General features: G+C 45.3%; 1 protein-coding gene across 2 annotated transcripts in view; it reads left to right on the forward strand.

The window, feature by feature from the left end:
- NISCH (nischarin) overlaps positions 1-15,813 on the forward strand; it is a 111,924-nt gene that overhangs the window by 76,165 nt on the left and 19,946 nt on the right. For both annotated transcript variants that reach the window (XM_068112178.2, XM_078775638.1), the window contains one exon: positions 7,219-7,404. In XM_068112178.2, coding sequence (XP_067968279.2) covers positions 7,219-7,404 — 186 coding nt within the window. The remainder of the gene's footprint in view (positions 1-7,218; positions 7,405-15,813) is intronic.

The following is a 15,813-nucleotide window of genomic DNA, read 5'->3' on the forward strand; positions in this document are numbered from 1 at the left end:
ATCCACCCCAGCTTTCACCACTTTCTATCGGGAGGCGAGCATCTGCCCCACTTGGAACTATTCATTCTTATTATTAGGAACTATGCAAGACAGATAGAGTTTGGTTTTTTTTTTGGTTGTTTTTTTTCTTTATCAATGTGTATCTGTGTTATCTCTGTGTTAGCTCTTACACGAGCCTTGACCAATTATACCAAAAAAAATCTAATTTTCAACAAAGCTTTATTATGAGGATATGGAGAAGACAAATTAATAATTAGGTGCAAAGGTCAATGTCACATAAAATCGTCATTTTTCATCTAATTGACTTGAAATTCTAAGAATTTGCTTATTGGGTCACTGAATTGGTTTGCCAATCAAAGCTAGTCACCATTTTTTTTAGATCAAAAGGCATCGGCCAAGGTCGCATAAATATTGTCAACTTCCATCCGATCGACTTGAAATTTGAACAGGGTTTGCATATTGGGTCACTGAATTGATTCACCAATAAAAGGCTAGAAGCTGATTGTTTTGAGGTCAAGAGGTCAAAAAAAATTCCATTTTCAACGAATTGACTTGAAATTTGAGCATGATTTTCATATGTAGTCACCGCAGCCTATTGCTTTTGATGTCAAAAGGTGAAGGTCATCTAAAGGTCATCAATTATTTTCGGTTTTTATGTTTAGCAAATGGAAGAAGAGGAAGTTCAAATACAAAGTGGATGTGGATGAGCTTTCCATTTTCAGATGTTTTCTCGGGGTTTTTTTGGAGTGAAGAAGTTTTTAATTTTTTTTAATTTTTATTTTTTGAATAATTTTAAATTTTGTGGTTGGTCGTCGAGCACTGGAGTTCCACCAACACCCACAGCTCCTGTTAATTAAGAGCAGCCTAGAATTTCTCTAAAGCCAGCCTTCTCATATATGCCTGTGCTGACAGGTCACAATAGGAGCGGTGTTGGCTTAGCGGTTAGGGTGCCGGCTTTGGATCCTAGGGTCCTGGGTTCGAATCCCGGTCGATCGCTGAATTAACGCCAGGGGGGTTGACTCAGCCTGTCATCCATCCGAGGTCGGCAAATTGAGTACCAGCTTGCTGGGATGAATGATCCCGGTGTGTACCCCGGTTTAGAATAGGTACACTGTATCCCTGCACATCGTAAGAGGCGACTAAGGGTTGGCGTCAGGAAGGGCATCTGGCCATAAAAACATTGCCTCAAACAGGGAACCATGATTGTCATGGGGCCTGCAAGGCTAACCCCTGCTCTGGCGGGGAAAATGGCCTTATAACGATCATTCATTCATTCATTGACAGGTCACAATATGCGATCCTCACTGTTTGGTCCTCCAAAGGCCAGCACCTCCAAAGACTCACACTAGATTTTCATCTGAGGTGTGGAGCTAATCCTGGACAAAATCGTTCTACACTGCTTTGCCAAACTGTGCTTTAAAGTAGAGCAGAACGAGGTTGTAGTTATCAGACCTTTCTGGACCACATTTAATACTTATGCATCTGGTCCACGCATAATTGCCCCCAGTTTCCCTGTTAGGTCCAACTCAGACCACTTATTGTGCTGGACAGCACACTTTAATTGCGTCAGGAAAGCCTCCAGGCTTCTCCACCCATCAAAATTCACCAGGGGGATAGTCTTTCCTGAGGCTTGCCAAACTGTCCTCTCCATGGCCCAAAATCAGCCTGAATCGCATTTCTACAAGGCTGATCCTCTCGGTCTGGGAGCTGAAGGTGCCCAAATATGTATGCCAGTAATGGTACCCTGGGTAAACTTCACCCCCTTATGAAGACTTCTTACAGAGACCTCCTTGCCTCCTCTCAGCCACTCCTGCACTTGAGCAACATCCTCCCAAATGAGCGACCAGCTGCTCCTCTCTGAAAATACCGATAGGCAAGTCAGCTAGTCAGGACTTCCACTGACCCCTTTCCTGTAAAGGCCGCTCTTGCCTGGCTATGTGTGACTCTAACCCCTGCATTCTGCCTTTTTAGGAACTTGCATTGTTCTCTCGCTTGGACGATCCCTTTTTCCCTTCTGGTACAGGCTAGCATCCCTACATCTGTGCTGGAGCTTCAGCTCATTTCTTAATAAATCCACTCTTCCGTTTGCTTGCTCCAGCTCCACCATCATTATTTGCCTTTCATTCTCCAATTTCTCCTCGACTACAATTATTTAAATATAATTTTCTTCAATTTTCAAATCTATTTCATGTCGTGTTAATTTTGACTTTGATTCTATCTTTTCCTTCAGTTGTAATTTATCATCCAATTTGCTTTTAAATTTCTGGAGCATATCATTATCTTTATTAAATTTATCGCCTATATCTGTGAATTTCACTTTCAACCCATCATTGAGGTACTTTACATTTCCATCAATTTCACCATTATGGCCTGAAGCATCTTTGAGGTATTTGCCTGTGCCATGCCCGACGAGTCTCTGGAGGAGGTGTTTCATTGAGTGACACTGTGGGTGGGGAATGTTCCGACCTCTTCTTTACTGCAAAAGCAGATTATATTTATTCCTCAACTTGCAAGAGTATTTATTCGCCGCTCCACCTTCACAATTAACGTGAGACGCAATACAATTAAATGTACAGTAGTTGTATCTCAGCTTTTCAATATCAATCTTAGTGGGGTTAAGTTGCTTGTGGTTTACTATCCTCGCACTGTTATTGAATCAATGAATGAATGAATGATCGTTTTTAAGGCCATTTTCCCCGCTAAAGCGGGGGTTAGCCTTGCGGGCCCCATGACAATCATGGTTCCCTGTTTGAGGCAATGTTTTTTTTATGGCCGGATGCCCTTCCTGACGCCAACCCTTAGTCGCCTCTTACGATGCGCAGGGATACGGTGTACCTATTCTAAACCGGGGTACACACCGGGATCATTCATCCCAGCAAGCTGGTACTCAATTTGCCGACCTCGGAAGGATGACAGGCTGAGTCAACCCCCCTGGTGTTAATTTAGCGATCGACCGGGATTCGAACCCAGGATCCTAGGATCCCAAGCCGGCACCCTAACCGCGAAGCCAACACCAGGTGTTGAACCACTGTCAGGAAGGGTTGAACCACTACGCTCGCACTGTTATTGTAGGTGCTGAATTCATTTTGTCGAAATTATCCACACTGATTCCCATTGTGAGTGCCCCTTGTGTGGATATGGTCACAATTTTTTTTTTCTCAATAATCAGACTCGTCCATCAGTTTGCTTTTTTTTTTTCACACAGTACTTTTGCCTCCAGAGATAATGTTAAAGCAACAAACGGTGTAATCTACCTCTGGGTAACTTACTAGGTTTTGTGTCATTGTCTTTGTGCGGAGATTGCAGAGTGAAACCCAAATAAATCCTCAATCGCTTGTTTTATTTTAGAAGTGTTTGTTATTATCATTTATATGGTTCATTTGGTTTTGTAGAAGCAATAACAAGATATGAGGCATTTTAAACTTTGGTTGTTTAAAATTTTCTACCATTATAAGTTTTCAATTTTTGTTTTTGTTTTTGTATACAAGATCGAGGCTCGTGTAAGAGCTAACATTAATGACAAAAAAAACAAACGGACACAAGATGAAATAAAGGGAGCGGGAGACAAGATGGGGAGAGAGGGGGAAGCACACAAGTACAACATTTGAGAGCAGGGACATTGGGATATCTGTGGGAGGTAGAGGGCTTGTGGGGAGGAGGCATGGGAAGGGTGGTGGTGGGGGTGGGGGGTAAGTTTTCAATGGAGGGAAATATGAAAAAACTAGAGTTTAATCATTTTTTTAACCCCCAAACAGGGTGCCAGCCTGTGGGGCATATATTTTGGCCTATTCATCCACCTGTGGCTCCATCCACTGCCTCAACTTTAAAACAACTCGATACATTCCTTTCACATTATGCAGTAATGTCTGGGCATTGAGGCACATCAAATTATTTTGGGATTGGAGCCAATGTATGGGATTGTACATGCTTTCAGAACTATTATTTATCTCCTTTAGGTAAATAAAAATTGAGCAAATTGCTCATCCCTTTAATTGAATTGTATATGCATGAAGGAAAACCCTTCTATATTTTCATGTTATTCAGCCTTGAAAAGTCGGGCTAAAACCGAAATTACGTTCAAAAACTTTCATTAATGAAGTAATTTGCTCATCCCTTTATTCGGGCAGTGTACAATGCCACATCACTGTTGCTATTGGTCCCGAAAATAATAAAAACTTGGAGAAAAAGACATAAAATGTCATAGCCCCCTTGGTTTTAGTAATTTTGCTGTACGGAGTTAAAGGCCGCCAGTCAGCCATCTTTTGTCGGATTACAAATCAAAATTTTCTGTCTATGTACAGTCGCATGTTATTGTCTTTGTGCCAAGTTTGAACAAAATTGGTCCATGCATGTCGAGAAATGTTGGAGACTCGTTAAAGTAACAAAATGGCCTCCAGTCGGCGATCTTGTATCTAATCACGAAACAAAATGACGTGCATATTATTACGTTTATGGGGGTAGGTGAAAGAATACTGTAGTAAAGGTAGAACTGTATAGGATATAGCTTGGACCGCGTGACACGTAGGAGAAATTTTGATGTAATAAGTAAGGGAACTGTAGCTTGAAGTTGTTCATGTGTTCACCACTTGGGGGGATGGTGTTGTGCTAATTAATTATTGCTCGGGATTAAGGCTAGTTCTCCCCAGTGCGTGATTACCTCCCAGTAATATTTTACTTACGTTTTTGCACCACCTTTGAATTACATTTACCACGGCCGGCCATGAAAGCCACTTTTAAATGACAACAACCATGCTGGCAAGAAGCCAAGCAGAGCCGGTGGGGGCAGGCCCTGCCCACATGTGAGGTGGGGAATCAGGGGGCGGAGAGGAAAGCTGGCAAGCCACGCCCAAGGTACGCAATTGGCCGGTAGGTGGGCGGGTGAAATGTGAGGGGAATGGGCCGATTAGCTCACTGGAGAAAAGAAGAGGAGCGCGTTTAGTTTGTCTTGGACGAACAAGACGCTCATCATTTTGTGTGCGCTGGAGAGGACGTTTTGGGTGGCAATTGCGAAGGAGCGTCGCTTATCGGGACTCATCAGTGGGCTGAAGTAGGTGCTGTTCGTCACAAGGACGGAGAATTAGAGCGAAGAAGGCCATCTTCGCAGCTCGCTCTACGGCTCTGGGCGCCTTTGCCCTCGACGGCCGGCGCCATCTTGTACTCTCCGGCGCCAGAGAACTTATCCATCACCCCACTCTCCACGAAGAGGGCCACTTGAGGCCAAAGCTAAGTGCCGACACAAAAGGGACATTTTATTTTATTTTACATTCCCCTGTGTTCGTATTTGTCAGTTTGAGGAGACGTCTCAGTTAGGAAATTAATTTACCTCAGTTTTTATTTTGATATTTTCACCCCTTGCTTTATTTTCATTTAATTAATTATTGTTGTATTTTCATTTGTCGTGTTTTTGTTCGTGGGCCCAGGGATATAACCTTGTTTCTTTTCGTTCAGATAAACAACTCGCAGCCTCCCATCTCACGCACGATACCCACCATATACAGTATTTGGGTGCCGCCTCAGGAGAAAAAAACTGTTTTGGCTATCCGTCACCGGTGATCTTGATTGCCGGCGACACAATATGTAAGCTTTGATTTATTGTCTTTGTGTCAAGTTTTAACAAGATCGGTAAATGAATGTCCGAGAACTGGTTGAGGACGTTTTCAATATCGTTTTTTTTTTTTCACAACTAAAATTGCCGCCAGTCTACCAGTCGGCCATCTTTGATCAGATTGCAAATTAAAGTGAGGTGCACATGTATGCCATCATGTGCTGTGCTTTTGCTAAGTTTGAACAAAATCGGACCATGGATGTCCGATAATTTGTTGGGGACACGTTTAAGTCACAAAATGGCCGCCCGTCGGCTATCTTGGATCCAATCTCCAATAAAATTACGTGCATATGTAAACCGTCATTCATTATCTGTGTGCCAAGTTTGAACAACATCGGTAAATGCATGTCCGAGAAATTGCTGATGACGTGTTCAACATCGGGTTTTTACACACTTTTATTTTAACTTCACCTGAACTTTGTTTGTTTGTCCCATCTCAAATCTTTGAGCCGTTCGTTTTCTAGTTTCCATGCGTCCTAGAATGCTGAAATTTGTCCCACGGTCCTCTTTTCTGGTATATTTTCATTTATCAAAATTTCACTAAAAAAAAATAGGTTTAAAACTTTTTTTAAAAAAGAAGGGTGTAGCCCTAAAACATGTTTTTTCGTTTACTTGTTTACAACTAAAATGGCCGCAAGTCGGCCATTTTTAATCGCATCGTGAAACAAAATGATGTGCATTTGTTCACCATCATGTATCGTCTTTGTGCCAATTATGAACAAAATCAGTCCATACAGCTCGTAGATATGTTTGCGGACAGACGGACAGACAGACAGGCGAGACCCAATCCAGAAGTCCCCGTTTTGGGCTAAGTCCAACAGGGACTAATAACACGGTGTACATACATGAAGCAAAAACATACGTACTGCTTATATGCACATATAAGACATAGTGATCATTTACCTGGGATGATTAAAATTGCAGTGGGCCATGGACTGACACCTGAGGCAGCAGCCTGTGCTGCTTCACAAAATGGTGGCACATGACTTTAATTATGGGCAGAGACGGGAGGGCTGTCAGTCCAATGGGGTGAAGGCAGTGGCAATGGCACTTCCATAAATGTGGTGTCATTTCCTCCATGACAGAGAAATAAATACACAGGGATTTTATTTGTGTACAAGACCAGCTGAAGTACCTGGCATTGCCTGGGGAAATTCATTGAAATATCTGTTTCAATATTTGCTGTATGACAAATTGGGGGTTGCTGGCCTTATAGTTATGTATGAATTACCAATGTTGGGTGTTGCAAAATGCGCTTGGACTTGTATTGAAATGTTTCACCTTCCAAGGGTGCCAAATATATCAGTTGGAATTATTTATTTTTATACACACTTTAACATCTGCACTACCGACCTACCACATGTAATTATTTATTTAGTTGTTGAGATATAAAATCTCCACGTCCCATTTTTAAGGTGTGATTGGGGGCTGTGTACTCAATGAGGACTTGTGTTCTTGTTTCAGTTTTATGTTTTCTTCCAAACCAATTATGCCATACATGTTTGATGTCTGTCTTCATCATGCCTGACCATCTCTCCCTGGTAATTGTATATTGTGCCGAAGCTAGCATTAACTATCAGACTAGCAATCTAACGTGAAACATTTTCTTCCAGCACCTGTCTTCCCTGAGCCACCTGGACCTTTCTGGGAACAAACTGGCTGCCCTCCCACCTCTTCGTGGCCGCCTCGGTAATGTACGCGTCCTGTGCCTCGCTGCCAATGGCATCTGCAGTGTGACTCCACTGGTGTGCCTCTACTCCCTCGTTTCTCTCAACCTGGCGTCCAATGCATTATATGAGGTCATGCCCTGCGCAAAATCACAAAACGAGCTCTGCACGCTTCGACACCGTTGACATTAGCATTGAGGTTGATTATACATGGGGCGGAGAAGCAACTTGTAGATGTAATTTAAAATGCATTTCAAACAACGTCTGTTTCTGTGCTTTTGAGATTATAAATGTAAGAGATGTGATTATACCCAATGTTGTTGTTTTTTAAAGAACATTTTAACACAATGGGCCAGCATTCAGGTTCGGAGCCTAACCTATAAACAGCATTCATATCACAAATTGCTTTTATTGCATGAACAAAATGCAACTCTTTATTAGAAATAATTGTCTGATGATAATTTCCTAATTTGTTTATTTTTCCATTTCAGATATGTGTTTAAAAATGCTCGTTAAGTGTAAATGTCAAAACGGAACAGATAGGAAAATACTTTACGCGGTGCTGTTTTACAAAGAAAATCACTAACTTTGCTGCAAGGCCATGCTGACCTGGTTAATAAAATGGGGTGTTTGTTAATGTACAATGGTCAAGGGGTTAGCTATCGGTTTTATGCAGTAAAATGGAGGGGAGGATCTGAGGCTGGTCACCCGACAACTGCATCATGTGATGAAAATGTATGTTTTTCAGTGAGCAAAGTCTGGCTTATTACAACATTGCTTCTAAATTTGGCATTTCGCATGTTAATCTATCTATAATTCCAGTAATCTCTGTGTGTGTGTCTGTGTGTGTGTCTGTGTGTGTGTCTGTGTGTTTGTTTGTCTGTGACCGCTGTTTCTCGACAACCACGGGTCCGATATACTTGAAACTTGCCAGGTATATTGCTGGGGACCTGAGGATGTGCCTTTTCAAGGTTTCATATTAATCGGAGAAGTAGTTACCGAGCTATGGCGATTTAGCCGTTCGCCGTTCGCTTTGGCTTTGCGAATGGACCAAACCATTTCATGTAAATAGAGGGGGGGGGGTTCTACCGTACTCGCAAGCCGTTCGCTTTGGCTTTGCGAATGGACCAAACCATTTCATGTAAATAGAGGGGGGTTCTGTGGTCGTTACTGCCACGTGGTTTCAAAGTTTTTTTTTGTTGTTGTTTGCACGCATGTTTTTTTGCACCCACGTACGGGCACGCCCTAGTATAGATAAAGCAGATATATATATATATATATATTTATTTATTTATTTATTATAATAGAGCAAACGTATATGGTTATGTCGTTATGTTTATATGCGACGAAAAGTCTTCTTATTCTTCAAATAAAATTATCACCCTCTTGATTAACCCTCTTGATTACGTTTAGACTGCTGAGACCCTCAGACCTTTGACGACCCTTTAATGCCCCCAAGACCCTGAAGACCCAAAATACCCTTGAAGGCCCTGAGGCAAAAAAGACCCTGAAGACCCAAATGACCCCGAAGACCCAAAACACTCTGAAGACCCAAATCACCATGAAGACCACAAAGACCCCGGAGACCCAAAACACCCCAAACCCAAAATACCTTTAAAGGCCCAGAGGATCCAAAACACCCGGAAGAAGGCCGCGAAGCCCAAAAAGACCCCAGAGCCTCAAAATACCCCAAAGTCCCAAAAGACCCCGAAGCCCCAAAAGACCCTTTAGACCCAAAAGACCCTTAAATACCCCAAATAACCAAAAGACTCAGAGGAAACAAAAGACCCAAAAGAAGACCATGAAGACCCAAAACACCCCAAAGACCCAAAATACCCTGAAAGGCCCAGAGGATCCAACAGACCTTGAAGACCCAAATGGCCCTGAAGACCCAAATCACCATGAACACCCAAAAGACACCGAAATGGTCAAAGATGCCTATCCCTCTGAAACAACGTGTGGTGAGGCGCGCGGAGCGCGCCGAGTCACGCTCGTATATATAATTTCAAAACACACCTGGTCAAAAGTGTGCCTCACTGACCGGGTCCTCAGTTGAGGTCCTCAGCATCATCCCGTTTTGGCCCTTCAACCTCGGCATGGTCAGCTAAGGTGGGCCAGCAGGGGCACATACCATGCGCCTCCACATGCACATGCATCATGCTCCACATGCATCATGCGCCTCTTGCGCCTCCACATGCAGCAGCCAGTGAGAACACAGACTACAACAACAAAACTACCTCCACTCCCAGAAGCCACAGCCCCTCATCCACTCACTCGCACCAAAAAGAAAACCAACCGACCACCTATCCTTGCAACATGCACCATTCAAACAAAAACACGTTCATGCAAAACCACACCCACTCCTGCAACACACATACCCACTCCTGCAACACACACACACACACACCATTCACACATCTGCATCTCTCTTCCGTGCTCAGTCACTATGCCTTTAGGCTGAAATGAACCACCACTCACAACCTCAACCTACACCGTTTGACGTGCCTCCATAAACTTCCTCCATATCCAAAGTGAGCCTTTCAAGGCAACCTGGGCCATTTTGTCACACATCCTCCTTCTTTCTGTCTCACACACTCCAAGCCGAGCAAGAAATGCAGAAAAGGAATTGCCAATATACCCTCTACACCCCACCTCAAATGGCTGACGAGAAACTTGCCAACCCTTCTCCTGGCACTCTGCCTCCAGCTCACTGTACTTTCCTCTCCTCCTCTCGTGCACCTCCTCCATGTTCTCTTGCCAAGGTACAAACAATTCCCCTAAGATGACCTGTCTTGTTGCACCTGACCAGATGACAATGTCAGGCCACAACCTTGTCAAACAGATCTCCTCTGGGTATACCAATTGTAGCTTTAGGTCTGCCACCACCTACAAATCACAAGCATCTGACAGCCCTCTTGCTTTCCACCTCCTCCTCTTTCCACCTCTTACCACTTGGCCCTCTTTGACAAACAACACCTGTCCCCCATCGGTCTCCTTCTCCACTCTTCTCTCTCTCGATCTCAGCACCTCTTGTTGCACCATCTGCACTACCATCGCCAGCACCTGATCATGCCACCACTTGTATCTTCCCGCTGCCAATGCTACTGAGCATGTACTGAGTGCATGCTGCACCGTTCCCACACCTCCACACAAAGAACATCTGTCCTCCTGCAACAACCCCCACAATCAAGTTTACTGGTGACGGAAGCACATCATACGTTGCCTGCAACAGGAAACAACAATATTGTATCCATCCTCCAAATCTCTTGCCACTTCAATATCCTCACCCGCACACCTTCCCACATAGTCCAAGCACCTTGCTGTGCCTGACCGACTGCTTTCACATATCTCCCCTCCTCTTCCTTTCTTCTCACCTCCATCTCAACCATCTTCCTCCTCTCTTTCACACATGCCTTTCCCCATCGCTCATGCTTCATCCACCCTAAGCCATGCTTCCCGTGCTGTACCATTCCCACGACCTACTCCTGTTGCAACCGCTCATCCATCGCATCCACCTCTGCTCCTGCATGCCACTTCCGACTTCCCTTCTTCTCTGGGAGAGCATTCTTTACCACTGCATCACTTGAATCCCGCAACATCATGAACTCCCACACCCTCACCACCTTAAACTCCTCGGTTAATGGTGTCAAGGGAAACTGGAGTTTTTCACCCTGACCATAAAAGGCAATGTTTGTCAAACAGCGTGGCACTCCCAACCACCTCCTCACAAACCCGCTCACCACAACCTCCATCCTCTCTACATGCCCAATCATGATATCATCCATCATCAATGGCCACAATACTCGAGGCATCAATCCAAACTTCAAACAAACACAGCAACTTCAACTTACCTGGCAAACCACATCCATCAATCATATATATATATATATATATATATATATATATATACATACAAATTATTTCAATAGAAGAATTAACGTTCTTTGCTTATTACTTTTATTACCTTTTATCTAAACCTTTTAAAATATATACACCGCCAAAGCAAAATATGCTTGGGAAAAGACCATCTAAAATGGGTCTCCTGTAGATCGGCCAAACAATGGGAGAGGAAAGAGTTAAATATTCTGCTGTTGCGATGAGGTAATGAAGAAATATGTAATGATTTATGTGGGAATGCTGAGGTGAAGAGGAGGATGGCGAGTTGGGGTTGGGAGGGGGTGAGAACAAAGAGTGGACAGAGTTGGGAGGGGGACATTGAGGTTTGGTGGGGGGCAGGGGCGGGGAGGACTTGAGTTGTGGTTGGATGGGGGTTTGAAGGCTTGGAGTGGGGAGTGGACTGAAGCCTTAGGGTTGGGAGGTTGAGGACATGGGGGTTTGGGTTGGGGGGGAACATTGAGATTTGGTGGGGCACAGGGGAGGGGAGAACTTGAGGGTGTTACGTGGTCCTCCCGGTGACTACCTGGTCTCGGTGACCCCCGGACCGTGAGAGGAACTCCGCCAGAAATATCTATTATATATTTATGCTCTTTCGTAACGCATCTATCTATAATTCCAGTAATCTCTGTGTGTTTGTTTGTTTGTACGTTTGTACGTTTGTTTGTCTGTGACCGCTGTTTCTCGACAACCACGGGTCCGATATACTTTAAACTTGCCAGGTATATTGCTGGGGACCCGAGGATGTGCCTTTTCAAGGTTTCATATTAATCGGACAAGTACTTACCGAGCTATGGCGATTTCTTTACCAAACACTGCAAGCCGTTCGCTTTGGACCAAACCATTGCATGTAAATAGAGGGGGGGGTTCTGTGGTCGTTGCGAATGGACCAAACCATTCATGTAAATAGAGGGGGGGGGGGGGTTCTGTGGTCGTTACTGCCACGTGGTTTCAAAGTTTTTTTTTGTTGTTGTTGTTTGCACGCATGTTTTTTTGCACCCACGTACGGGCACGTCCTAGCTTATATATAGTACGGGCATGCCCTAGTAAATCTGAATTCCAATCAATAAGAACCCCCACACCAAGGATCCGGAATAATCAAGGATATATTCCCCGAGCAATCAACAACCATCCACAATCAGCAATCAATAGTACAAAGATGTAAACTCATCTATAATAACTCTAAGATGGCCATCTTATACATTCCTCACGTGAGCCCCACTCCCGACTCCCTCCATGGTCAATGTCTCTCTCAATGTCTCCGTACTCCGGTAGTTCGATCTCCGCACGTGGGCGGTTGAACGGACCCTTCCTGACGTGCTTTCACCGGGCACGTCCCGTACCGGGAACAACGGCTGCAGCGCGCACCTCCTGGCCAAGCAAAGCGGGTACAGCAAAGCAGGCAAAGCAACACGCGGCTTGCCCAGCGCGCGCGGCCCAAGGTGCGACCCGTACGCGGCCTTGTAGACGGTGAGGCGAACTGTGCCAGCTGCTTGGTTCCGTGCACGAACCCACGGCGACTTGACGTGTCAAAGGGTAGTTACACGTCCCGGTAACTCCTCTCGCCAGACGGGCTTTTAACGCCGATTCTGTTACGTTGCTCAATCGATACCGCTCGCGTCCGAGCTCGGCGAGGAAGAAGAAGAATCCTCGCTTCTCCAGGACCTCGTGTCTTTTTTTCTTCCGTTTCCGGTCTCCTTTTTCTCAGAAGGGCTCCTGACCCTTTAATCACAACAACCTTTAATCGACTACACATTGATAAGCAAAGACCTGAATAGTAATTCACATACATTCACATAAATATGTAACACTCCCCCCCTTCAAGAAAGAAAGTTTGAACCCAGCGAAAACTTTCTTTGCCGGCCAACTTGGATAAACAAACCAGATAACTCATCCCCCCCCCCCCCAACTCATCAGTTCCCCCCGGGCACAGTCATCACTTAAAAATAAAGCAACAAAATTTCACACAATCCCCGAGATTAATTCCCTCTGGACCAAGCGTCAACCACTTCTAGTTTCTCTTGAATGACGGTTAAGGGGTGGTGACCAAAGCCCCCAAATTTAAACCTCTCTATAGCACTTTTTCGGGAGGCTCAGCGGAGTATTCCCTACATGGACGCCTTAAGGAATGTGGAGTTCACGGTTAGTCCGGGGAGGAAAGTTCATTACATGGACGCCTTTAAGAACGTGGAGTTCACGGTTAGTCCGTGCAGGAAAGTTCACTACCTGGACGCCTTTAAGAACGTGGCGTTCACGGTTAGTCCATGTAGGAGCCCCGGCTCGGCGGCTCCCCCGTATATAGTGCTTCAACTTCTCCAGACTCCTAACCGTTACGGTGGGACCCCTTGTCCCAGCCGTTACCTGACTGGCGGTCTCCTTCTCGGCCAGTGCTCTGACATTCATTCTTTCGGGAGGTGCCATAACTCTGGGAGCCTCCATAGTAATATCAGCTGCTGCCAACCCCAAAACTCCTGCCAAGTGGTCCTCTTCTGTAGACCTCTCGACGCCTACGAAATGCCTTCCCTACTGTTATGGTCCGACCCTCCAAATCCTAACCATTCCAATTCTTCTCTGCCTCTCTGGCGTCTCTTGTGCTTGCAAACGTGACAAAGCTGAACCCTCTTGACCGTTGCGTTTCCCTGTCTTTTACCACCCGCACTTCCACCAGCGGCCCATATCTGTTGAAGACAGAGGTCAGAACTTCTTCCTCTGTGTTGAAGTTCAGTCCCCCTACAAATAACTTGGAACTTTTGTCGCCATCCCGAGCTGGTGGGGTGTTATTTTCCCTGCTGTGCTCTTTACCAACCCTCGGGTTACCATAAATTTGCCCCCCGGCCAAATCATTTCCGATAATCACAGATACTCCCTCTACAGGAAGCGTGGCTTGTAAACCGACGGTGACCGGTCCTGACACCAAATCGGATTCCAAATGGATGACATGAAGTGGGGCACTAACACAGCCACCGATCCCTTGTAACCGAACACTATCACCAGTTGCGGTACTCTTTGACAATGGCAAAATGCCTTCAAGCATTAAGGATTGATGGGCTCCTGTGTCCCTCAAAACCCTAACCGGTCTTGGGTTAGTCAAGTCTCCCTTGAGTGAGACCAACCCCTCATAAATAAATGGTTGGTAACTCTTCTGTGGGCGATTTCTTACGTTTGCCATCGCATTCGGAGTTGTACTAGTCAGACTCCGCTCTGGGTCTTCCCTTTTCATGAGGTAACAACTGGACATCAAGTGTCCAGGTTTCTTGCAAAAAGCGCAAGTAGGCCCGGAGGAAAAACTCGTGGTCTGCCTCGGGCCCCCCGAAAAATAAGTTTGTCTTGGGCCCGCAGCCCTCTGATTTCGAACAGGTGGGGTATCCGCGTTGTCCCCATAATCCTCTCGAGGCCGCCGCCATGTATTGTCGTTCTCCGCACCTGCTGTTCCCCACTTCCCCTGCGGAGATCTAGGCGAGGAGTTAGGTTCGTGGACCCCTATCCGGTGTGTTAAGGCATAATCATCTGCCAGGGTGGCTGCGTCCCACAACTTCGGTACTTTCTTTTCCTGCAGGTACACTTTGATGTCCTCGTGGACACACTGTTGAAATTCCTCCACCAGCATCAGGTCACGCAATGCTTCGAAGTCGTTCCCGACTCCTTTTGACTCACACCACCGATCAAACATATTTTCTTTCACTCTGGCAAACTCCACATGGGTCTCACTCTCCCTCTTCCTGGCATTCCTGAATTTTTGCCGGTAAGCTTCCGGAACCAACTCATAGGCTTTGAGGATGTGCTTCTTCAATACCTCATAATCTGCACATTGGTCCATTGGTAGCACCGAATAAATCTCTTGAGCTTTTCCCACCAGCACACTTTGCACTAGTATGGTCCAGGCCTCCTCCGGCCAGTTTAACTGTCGAGCCACTTTCTCAAAGTGTGGAAAAAATTTAGCGACTTCCTTTTCACTGAAGGGTGGAACCAGCCTCACATGTCTGCCCACATCCCAGGTGTTCTGGCTAGGTGTCGACCCCGTCAGCAAGGGTGGTACCTCTCCCCGTTCTCTCATTAACTCCAGCTCCTTGAATTTAATTTCTTGCTGAAGCTCCATGTCACGTTCCTTTAATTCCCTTTCCACTTTTCTCTCCTCTGCTTCGAGGTCCCTTGCAGCTCTCCTCTCCTCTGCTTTTCTCCCTTCTAACCTTTCCTGGAGTTCTCGTTCCACTCTCCTTTCCTCTGCTTGTTTCTCTTCTCTCCTCTCTTCTGCTTTCCTTTCTTCTTCTGCTCTTTCGTTTTCTGCTTTCCTTTCTTCTTCTGCTCTTTCCTTTTCTGCTTTCCTTTCTTCTTCTGCTCACCTTTCCTGGAGTTCTCGTTCCACTCTCCTTTCCTCTGCTTGTTTCTCTTCTCCTCTCTTCTGCTTTCCTTTCTTCTTCTGCTCTTTCCTTTTCTGCTTTCCTTTCTTCTTCTGCTCTTTCCTTTTCTGCTTTCCTTTCTTCTTCTGCTCTTTCCTTTTCTGCTTTCCTTTCTTCTTCTTTTAACCTTTCCTGGAGTTCTCGTTCCACTCTCCTTTCCTCTGCTTGTTTCTCTTCTCTCCTCTCTTCTGCTTTCCTTTCTTCTTCTGCTCTTTCCTTTTCTGCGTTCCTTTCTTCTTCTGCTCTTTCC

The sequence above is a fragment of the Myxine glutinosa genome, chromosome 4 (genome assembly GCF_964187855.1).
Source record: "Myxine glutinosa chromosome 4, kmMyxGlut1.1, whole genome shotgun sequence".
Taxonomy (NCBI): Eukaryota; Metazoa; Chordata; class Myxini; order Myxiniformes; family Myxinidae; genus Myxine; species Myxine glutinosa.